This window comes from Mchenga conophoros, linkage group LG17 (assembly GCF_057382185.1).
Source record: "Mchenga conophoros isolate Kocher_MC1m ecotype Shallow Benthic linkage group LG17, M_conophoros_male_GT1.1, whole genome shotgun sequence".
Lineage (NCBI taxonomy): Eukaryota > Metazoa > Chordata > Actinopteri > Cichliformes > Cichlidae > Mchenga > Mchenga conophoros.
Genome location: NC_140542.1, coordinates 23,716,281 through 23,725,602, shown reverse-complemented (window position 1 = coordinate 23,725,602; position 9,322 = coordinate 23,716,281). Strand labels below are relative to the sequence as shown.

Genomic DNA, 9,322 nt, shown 5'->3' with positions numbered 1-9,322 from the left:
TACACGCTTTACTTCACAATTTAATTTTCTATACGTCTTCTTTGAAATGTAATGTATTTTGTAAACTAGGACCGGAAATCTGTTGTTTGCTATGTCCAATTTTAGATTTACACAGTTGGAGGAAAAGCACCGTGGCTGAAAACTTGGAAAAATGGGAAAAGTAGCAGGCGTTAAGACTTTATCCGCGCATCCGCTGGCGAGATAAGGAACCACAGAGATGTATCTGCATGTTTCACCCACGGAGCGGATTTCACGCTGACAATAATGTCGAAGGAGGAAAAAACGCAGATTTCCTCGCAATTCCATTGAAAGTAAATTTACTCATGGAGAGAGGAGCAAGTCGGGAGTCATGAGCACAGGTTTGTGTCGTGGGGGAGCTGAAAAAAATCTGCTTTGCAAGCGTATTTTGTGGCAATAAAAGTACATGTAATGTCTTTTAGTTTTATTCGTGATACTTTTTCAGAAAGAAATGGTCAATTTCCACGCTGTAGCTGTCGGTAGCACCACTCTATTTTTATCCAGCCAGAGTTAATTACAGTTTTTCTTAATAACAGCTTCCAAAAAGACATAAAGGTGAACTGTTCCGACCTCAGTTTGAGTGCTTTGTAAAAACTCAGTGAAAAACAGCAGTTTCTTTTTGTTATCTAAACCTCTGTTGCAGCTGGAGGGGGTTAAATCCTTTGTCTCAAAACATCTGTCCTGCTGTTCCTGAAACATGTCGGACTTAATATCAAGCTGCAGCCCAAACATTTCACGAAAAGCAGCAAACATGTCTCTGGATGAAAGTCTTTTCATTTTATTTGGGGGTTATACTTTTTAAACGTTTTAATAAATATGCCCGGCGTTGCCTTATAGAACTAAACATAACACCAGATTCCGTTTTAAAACATGCGAATTTAAAGTTGCTTCTTTAATAAATATGGTTGTGTGTCTTCCAGAGTGTAGTTTATGACTTTACATGCTGTTGTTGCATACGCTGACAGATTCGGCTCATAGATAAAACAGAAAGAAACAATAAAATTAAAAGTTGTGTATCCACACTCTTCTTACCAACACCGCCATCCATCGTGGGGTTTTTCTTAAGTTTGGGTGAAGCACTTCGCAAAGTGTACGCTTACTAACATGAAGTGTGCGCCGAATTGAAGGGTGGTTCTCGGTGATCAGAAAAAAATTCAATCACTATTTATTAGTAGTTATTACTGGTTGCAGTCACAGTGAATTAATGTTTTGCGATGTTTTTGAAGGGAATTTGGTTGGAGTCAGGCTTTCAGCTGCAACCGGAGAGCGGTTTTCGATCGTTGGCCTTTTCCGAAACATCCGCTCGATGACTCGACTTCTCGTGGTGTCGGCCAGCCAACAGTTTGAACCAATAGAGTGGAAAATATAGCCTACAATCCTAAACCAGAGGTTTTTTTTTTAAAATTAACGACTATACTTTTTTTTTCTATTTTAACCTTTATTTAATCAGATTATTTCCTAATAGGATTAGGAATGCTAAGCAAGGATTTTTTTCAGGAAAACAAACTGTCATGAAGAAGAGTAGGAAATGCTCTTGAGTACACAGGTCTATCGACAAATAAGAATAAACTGTGACTTATTTAAGGAAAAATTGGACCAAGAAGAGATAATACAGTAAACGCCAAGGTTATTATAGTGAACTGATACAACATTAAACAACAACACTGAACATTTTCAATCAGAAATATAAACTGAACTGATAGAGAAATAAATAAAAGATTTCAGAATTATCAGAAAATGCAAACTATGCAAAGAAATCTGGTCCAGCCATACCAAATATGTCAGAAATTAAGCATGTTTGAATCAAATAATCTAGATTTGCTGCCACCTTCAAACATTAGCTACGTCAGTTCACACTCATGAGTAAATACTTTGTTATAACGGGGAAGATGGTGCAAAATAGTTGAAAATTACTCATTTCCTATCTTCGCCCTGTCAGTGACCTTGTGACCTGAGCTTGCCTGTGCTTACATTAGAGGAGGCATGGCTTTTGTGTCTGACACTCCCTCTCTTTCTAACACACAGGTGTAAAGAAGCCTCCATTAGCTCCCAAACCTAAACTCCCCGTCACTACCAAACCTTCACCCCCACCCGTCGCTCCCAAACCGGGACTCATTTGTCAGCCTTTGGCGGTCTCCCAGCCCTCCCCTTCCACTCTGAAGAGGGCAAAACCGGCTGTTGCCCCCAAACCATGCATCCCCAAATACTCTGTTGCCTCTTCTCCCCTGGTTTCACCCCCGCCGCCACCCAAGCCTGCTGAACTGCTTATCCCATCTCAGGAACAGCAGGAGGCTTTTGATGATGGCCTCAATCTTCTCAACTCCAAAAACGGGATATTATCTGAGGCTAGCAGACGTGAATCGGATTACATCATTCCCACCTGCTCCTGTGGGCTCCGGGACTGTGCACAGTGTCAGCCCCTGGAAAATGGGAGCACATCTGAGGCTGGGGGACATTCACACAAAGAGCTGTTAGAGAATGGCGTTTCCAAAGAGGGGTTCGTGGGGTCAAAGCCACGAAAGGGTGGAGAAAATCAAGAGGAAGATAAGGGTGAAAGTGTGCAGATTAGCAAAAAGCCCAGGGGTAAACCTCAGAGACAGAAACACCTTGATAGGGGACCGGTAAGCAAGGAGGTACAGAGGACTAAGGAGCAGGAAGTAACTTTAAAAAATCAGGAAAGCCCTGCTGCTGAGCTCGATGTCTCTAAAGTATCGACGGAGGCCCAAAACACACACTTGAAGTCAGCCTGTGATGTCATAGGTGGCATCATTGTCTTCTCAAGCATCTCTCCTCTTGAATTGCCTACAGAGTACTCTGAAAGCAGCAACACTGTCAGCAGAGTGTCTCCTACCCAGTCACACCCTGATCTGCAGGTCCCCGCTGCTCCTAGCAAGCCTCTCCCAGTCCCTCAGCCTCGTAAACTTAAAAAGCCGGCGTTGGTGAGGCAGGATGGTCTGGAGGGTGGTGCTCAGGAGCAGTTTGTGGAGGAGCAGAAACAAAGAACTGAGATGAAGGAAGCTGAGGGGAAACTAGCTGCTCTGTCTCTCAGTACAGAGAGCGAGGAGCTCAAACCGGATGCGTGTGATGACAGTTCACCCCCAAAAGACTCAGGTTTAGGAGACGATGAGGCTGACGCGCCTGTCCCGCCTCCTCGGCAAACCTCTCTGTCACCTCATCTCCACAGGTCATTTCGCATAAACCCCAATCTTAACAAAAACAACTCCCACTCCTTAGACCTACTCTCACAGCCCGACTCTGTCAGCCACAGTAAAGAGGGTGAGGCGCGCCGGGCCGAGGAAGATGAGGAGGATGGGTACGGCGACTTTGAGCGGTACCCCATCAGTCATAGCCTCCCTAAACAGATCAAACTCAGCTGTCACCCTCCTCTGGCGAACGACAGGAAAGCCTTCTCCGCTGAGGAGGAACAGTCGCCGAGGGCACCGCCAAGAAAACCGCAGAGACACAGCCTGCCCGCACCTCCTCCACCCTCCATCTGCCCTCCTGCACCTCCACATGCTAACACCCCAATGAGGGAGCTGCCCGCTCCTCCTCAGGAGAAAACAAGCTGGCGCTTCTCGCGACCCTACGTGACCTTCTTCAGTCGACAGATCCCCACCAGGAGCAGCGTGCCGCCTAAGAGTCGAGCCCCGGTGCTGGGGGGCAAGCAGAGGGCGCAGTCTTTCTCTGCAGCTGACCTGGCAACCCGGGCCAACTCTCCAAAGAGGAGCCTCTCTTTCCGGAAGCTGCTGGAACTCCGGCTGTCAGTGAAGATGCTGCCAAAGCTGCTTGCCAAGGGAGGGCAGTCCCTGGACTGCACCAGCGTCGAGTCAAACCGGGGCAAGAGGAGCCTGGAGAGGCCCAGTAGCTGCATAGGGGAGGCTGATATTTGCGGAGAAGGCATAGAAGGCTTGGCGGAGTATGAGAACGTCCCGCTCTATGAGGAAATCCCGGAATACATGAATCTGCCGTTTCACAGTGCCAGGCTGGGCTGGCCTCATGACCCAGATGCAGCTGATGCAGACATCTACGAGGTGCAGGATCCATACCACAGATGTCAGGAACATGAGTATGAGAGGTACGCTGCTTTGTTAATCAATTTTTTCTCAGCTATTTGAGTTGATAGAAGCAGTTTAAGAGAGAGTCAGAAAGGTGGAGGGAGAAGGAGTCGGGGTGGTGACACAGTTGTTTTTCTGTTTATCTTTTTATCTCTTGTATACTGATTTTGTTGATAGCCAATCACTGCTGCCAATCTCAGTCTGCATGCTCTTTAAAAAGATATTTTAAATCTCAAGAGTCAGATTTTCCTGGTTCACTGGAGTTTAGGGATCAAACCCAAGCCACTGCAGAGGACTCGGACTCAGTACACACTCTAACAAGTGAGCCTCATGACCGTTTGTTTCTGATTCTGGTCATTTGGGGGATTTATTTTAGAAGGATTAAAGTAGGTTAATCCTCAGCAGTTTAGCTCTTCTAGCCCTCAGGAGGGCTGGTTAAGATCCTAAAGCACGGAGGATGAAAAGCTACTAATTTATCTTGTTATTCCTAATATCTTTGCTGTATTTATTCAGATGACAAAAACGTGGTTGTTTATAAATGATTAACAACAGAATGATATAGGGTTAGGGTTAATTTAATTATTAACCAGTGAAATCAGTACATGTATTGATTTCTTTGGTCAGTAATGTAAGGTCTCCAATTATAATACAAACTGTGTACTCCTGGATTCATATCTTTGCTTTCAATTTCAATTTACCTGCAGGCTGACGGCAGCACTTTGACACATTTAAACTCAGACTGCTGCCATCACAGTATTTTGTTTATATTTTTAAAAACTATCTATTTGTATTTTTACTCAATACAGGAATGATTAACAACACCCACAAAACATTTTAAATAAAACAGAATTTTCCATAAAATGCAGCAGCTCTGTTATGCTTTATGTCTGTGACATTTCTTTACTCCTAATTCTTCATCCTGTATTTAGCGGTGACTTGTACAAAAATCATGTTGTGGATACAGATTTTGGTGAAGTTACATACATGACATGTGAAATAAATGCAACCAGAGAACATAACATCTCATTCGTACTAGGATAGTGAAATTAACATAACATAGAGGAAAATCATAAGAATTGGGATTTAATACAATCTTTTTTTAAAACCGTAGAGATGCTAATAATCGCTGTGTGTGTGATGATGCTTGTGAAAAGTTTCATTCAGACTAGCTCAAGCGTTAACTACTTTCAGGACCTCCCCAAGTGTTTTAGGTCCTGAACCTAAAAAATTTATAAATCTATTTACAGCTTTATAAAAACTTTATCAAGTCTTATCATGTTTGGAAAATGAATTCGTTGTAATTGTACAAAAACCGTACAAGAAATGGTTACACGGTTATATAAGATCAAATGTACATTATTGATGGGATATCAATATTTAATTGGAAAATATCAGTGCTGTCAGTGTTAATCTCGTTAAAATGACTTTAATGCCATAATTTATTTAACCACATTAACACGGCAAATCTCCATTAGCGAGTTAACGTGGATCGCCCCGTGCGTTAACGCGTCAACGTGTTAGCGCCATGCAGCTCATCACATGCAGAAGTATGTGGTCTCAGACTAAAATTCTTATTAGTTTTTGTTTAACTGTGAAATATTAGGTTCACAATCACATTCAATAGAAAAGCAGAAAGTTCTAAGTATTTATCTCTATTGATTAAAATAATTTTTTTAATCCTCTTTTTTTCTATTAGCTCTTTTTTCCTCTCTTTCATCATCTTTCTGAAGTGATACTGCAGAGTAAAGATGTTTTATAGTGTGAGATAAGAAGGGCATCTTTATACCAGGAACAATGGCATGCTTTTCTTTGTCCATGTGGGAAAAAAGGACCTGCAAATTGATGTAGCGAGCTTTTATTACTGTCCTGTAATACCAGGTGAGCCACAGCTTCATTGCATGAACCGCCAGTGTGCAACAGGTTGGACAGGTGAAACGAGCGATTTGTGTTCAAGAGCATGTGAAAGTCAGCCTTTGAGGCAGTCAGACATTGAATTTGAATAGAGCATTGATGTGCAGCAGGTCAGGCTGTTTTCCTGTGGGTTATTTTCAGTGGCCAGGGCAGGAAATGTCTGAGAATCGCAGAAACGCCACACAGCTCTCTAGAACAGGGAAAATAAACCTCTAGCAACCACCAGCCTCCTTTCTCCTCCTCTGCCTGCCCGCCCTCGCACCATGTTTAGCCTCTTCTTAACCTCATCACTCCATTTTTCTCCTTTGCTTGGCTGAGTTTGTTCTCATGCTGAGTACATGCTAAATAATTTTCACACTCGTGGAAAAGCAGAGTTTGCAAAAAGAGCCACATAAGAGATGTTTTAAAGAGAAGTATTTATGTAATAAGAAGTATAAAAAATGAAAAAGGTAGACAAATATGGTACATGAATTATTTTGGAAAGATTAACAGCTAGGGAGTAGGGACTAAATTATGACAAAATGCCCTCGAGCAAGTTTGCAGTTCTGGACAAAACTTTACATGCACTCAGCATTGGTGTAAATGTCATGGTAATTTGGGCTTCTAGTTATTTATTTGAACTATTCTTTTTCCACAGTGGAATGTTAGTACAGTAAGCATCTTCAATGAATTTAAAAAACAAGAATTAGGTGCACAAGTTTGAATTTAATTTCGATTTTCTCTAATCAGCTTTTGGCATAATTCTGGTTGGATATTTCGCCACTCGTCTTGGTAAATTTTTCGTAGAGTTTGTTTAAGATGGTTGGTTTCCTGGCGCAAACCTGGCTTTTAAGGATATGCAAAACATTTTCAGTAGTGTTGAGGTTAAGGCTTTGGGAAAGCCTTTGTTTGTGGGATTGGTGTCCAGGTTTCCATTGTCTGGCTGTTGATCTGAGGTGAACTTAAATAATTTGGAAGTAGTCCTCCTTCTCCGTAATTCCATCCAGTGGAAATGTAGCTGGGTAATTATGTCATTGGCATCGGTGAGCCACTGTCAATATGTGACATATTGAAATCGCGTTTGAATTTCCGCTTGTTTTTTGCTTTCACTTTGCAATCGCGCGAACTGTGAACTGAGAGCGACGGTACTGATTGGTGAGTGACGATAATTTGCGCACCAATTCCTCTGACATCGTCTTATCAATCGTTAGCTTACTGTGCAAACATGAAAAGTGAACTCTCCCGCAGCAAGCTTAAACATGTGAGAGGTTGATCGCGCAGAGAATCGCTGAGCGTTATGTGAGTGCGGCAGGATATATATTTCAGTTCTGCTGAGCCAAATAAGACAGGTCAGGGTGAAGAAGTGACAGCCAAAGAAAAGCTTACCACAAAACGGAAAAGTTATGACAAATCAGACTATAAGGCAAAAAGAAAGTGCAGCTTTATGGTTTCATGGACAAAAGAATTTCTGTGGCTGCAATATGACGAGCTAAATAACCAGGGCTGCACATAAGTGGTCCGCAGGTGCGCATTCGCTGTCAAAATAAAAAACACGCACAAGATGAGAAGTTGCAACGCGTGTTTGCGTACATAAGATTTTCTGGAGGAGGACAGACATTTGTTTAGAACTCTTAAAGATGTCGAAGAAGCTCCTTTAAGCAATTACTTTGGTGTTCCTCTACCTCCAAAGAAATGTCAGAAGGAGTCCGAACCACAAAAGAAGCGCGTATTCTCGGAAAAGTGGTTGCAGGAGGTGAGCTGGCTTCAAACAAATGATGAACGCACAGAGATGTGGTGCGGAATGTGCCGTGAAAATCCCACTCTAGCGGACAAAAACAGTGCCTTTTATATGGACGCAAACGCGCGTTGCAACTTCTTATCTGGTGCACGTCTTTTATTTTGACAGCGAATGCGCACATGCGGACCACTTATGTGCACCCGTGTAAATAACATAATGTTCTGCCGGGTGTGTTGTTGGTTAAAACATCAATCAAAAAAATTGCTCTCTTTTTTATTCGGGCTACTTAAATTTATTTTGGGCTACCAAAAACTGAAGAGTCCCTGCCCGAAGGGCTACCAGGGATTTTGAAATTTTGCGAGCCCTGTAACCTCTAGATCACAACCATTAAAATGACGACTGTAGGACAGGGTCCTCAGCATATATCATGTCATTGGGACCACATTTTCTAAAATGTGATTGCTTTTAGGGTGTCATTAGCCTTGATAACTTAGAAACTTCATGTGTTTTTAAAGGAAAAATCAGGATGAGCTGATTGTCATCTGGGAATAAATTGTGCTAATTGGTAAAATGCTCAACAATCTAGCTAGACATATATAAAAAAAAACATAAAACAGGGGTCCCAGAATTGAGCCCTGTGGGACACCACAGGACAAAGTAATTAGAGTCTCCAACAGAGGCAATGAGCCTTTTATCTAAGCCCTTTATCCAGGCCTTGTGCCTGTTTCCTCTGTTCATACAGGTGATCATGTCAGGTCACCTTAGCTAACGCTGAGGTAAACTGTTGTGAAAGTGGTCTTCTAAACAATTAAGATGTGCTCTGCGTCTTAATTCTGTCTGGTATGCAGAGCAGTCTGCCGGGTGTTTGTGTGTCAGAGAGGAAAAAAGAGGGAGCGAGTGAATCTGTAGTGTTTCCCAGGCATCCGAGCCTGTTAAGTTTATGTAAGTAGCCCCGGGCTGTAAACAAGTGGCGCTCTGTGCCTGACCCAGTATTCTGGAGCGCTCGACTACAGAGAAAGCATAAGGGAGAGAAAAGCAGACAAAGAAGGAGGTAGAGTCAGTGGGAATTGAAATTTAGGTAACAGAGACACATAGGAAAAGCAAGGAAGTGGGCAGAGTGGGCTATTCGTGGTGGGAGTGAAGGGAGATACCCATTTATTTTCATACCCCACACCCCAACGTCCACAAGACTCTGCACAAAGATTAGGATAGGAACTGACAGCAGGACATAGAGGATGAGACAAAATCAGGATGCTTTAAATCCTTCTGTTCTGAAGTCTCAGACAGGTTAATTCTACAGAAGAGACTGCGAGAGCCAGATCAAAACATTAGCAGCACAAACACATGTTGCTGCTTGTGCCTGGCACACAGCGCTGTTTGTGGGAAGACCCGAGCCAGCATGTTGTTTCATTGATGGCCGTAGGGCTGATAAAAGTGCAATGAAGAGAAAGACAGGTCTCAAAAGTATAATCACTTTTCAAATGCACATTATGTACAGCTGGGTGTTATAGAGGTAGGTCCGGGCAATTAATCATCTCTAGTTTTGGCCAAAATGACTAAAAGGGAGTCTTAAGATAAAGTAAACTCTCAAGGTTTTGTAGTTGAAATCATGGAACAAGTA

The 9,322-nt window shown here is 42.7% G+C and overlaps 1 protein-coding gene across 1 annotated transcript in view; it reads left to right on the top strand.

Moving 5' to 3' along the window:
* Window positions 1-113: 113 nt before the first annotated feature.
* fgd6 (FYVE, RhoGEF and PH domain containing 6) overlaps window positions 114-9,322 on the top strand; it is a 39,727-nt gene continuing 30,518 nt past the window's right edge. Inside the window, exons 1-2 of the mRNA XM_085251214.1 lie at window positions 114-359; window positions 2,044-4,093. Of these exons, the coding sequence (XP_085107340.1) occupies window positions 350-359; window positions 2,044-4,093 (2,060 nt within the window). The 5' untranslated portion in view covers window positions 114-349. The remainder of the gene's footprint in view (window positions 360-2,043; window positions 4,094-9,322) is intronic.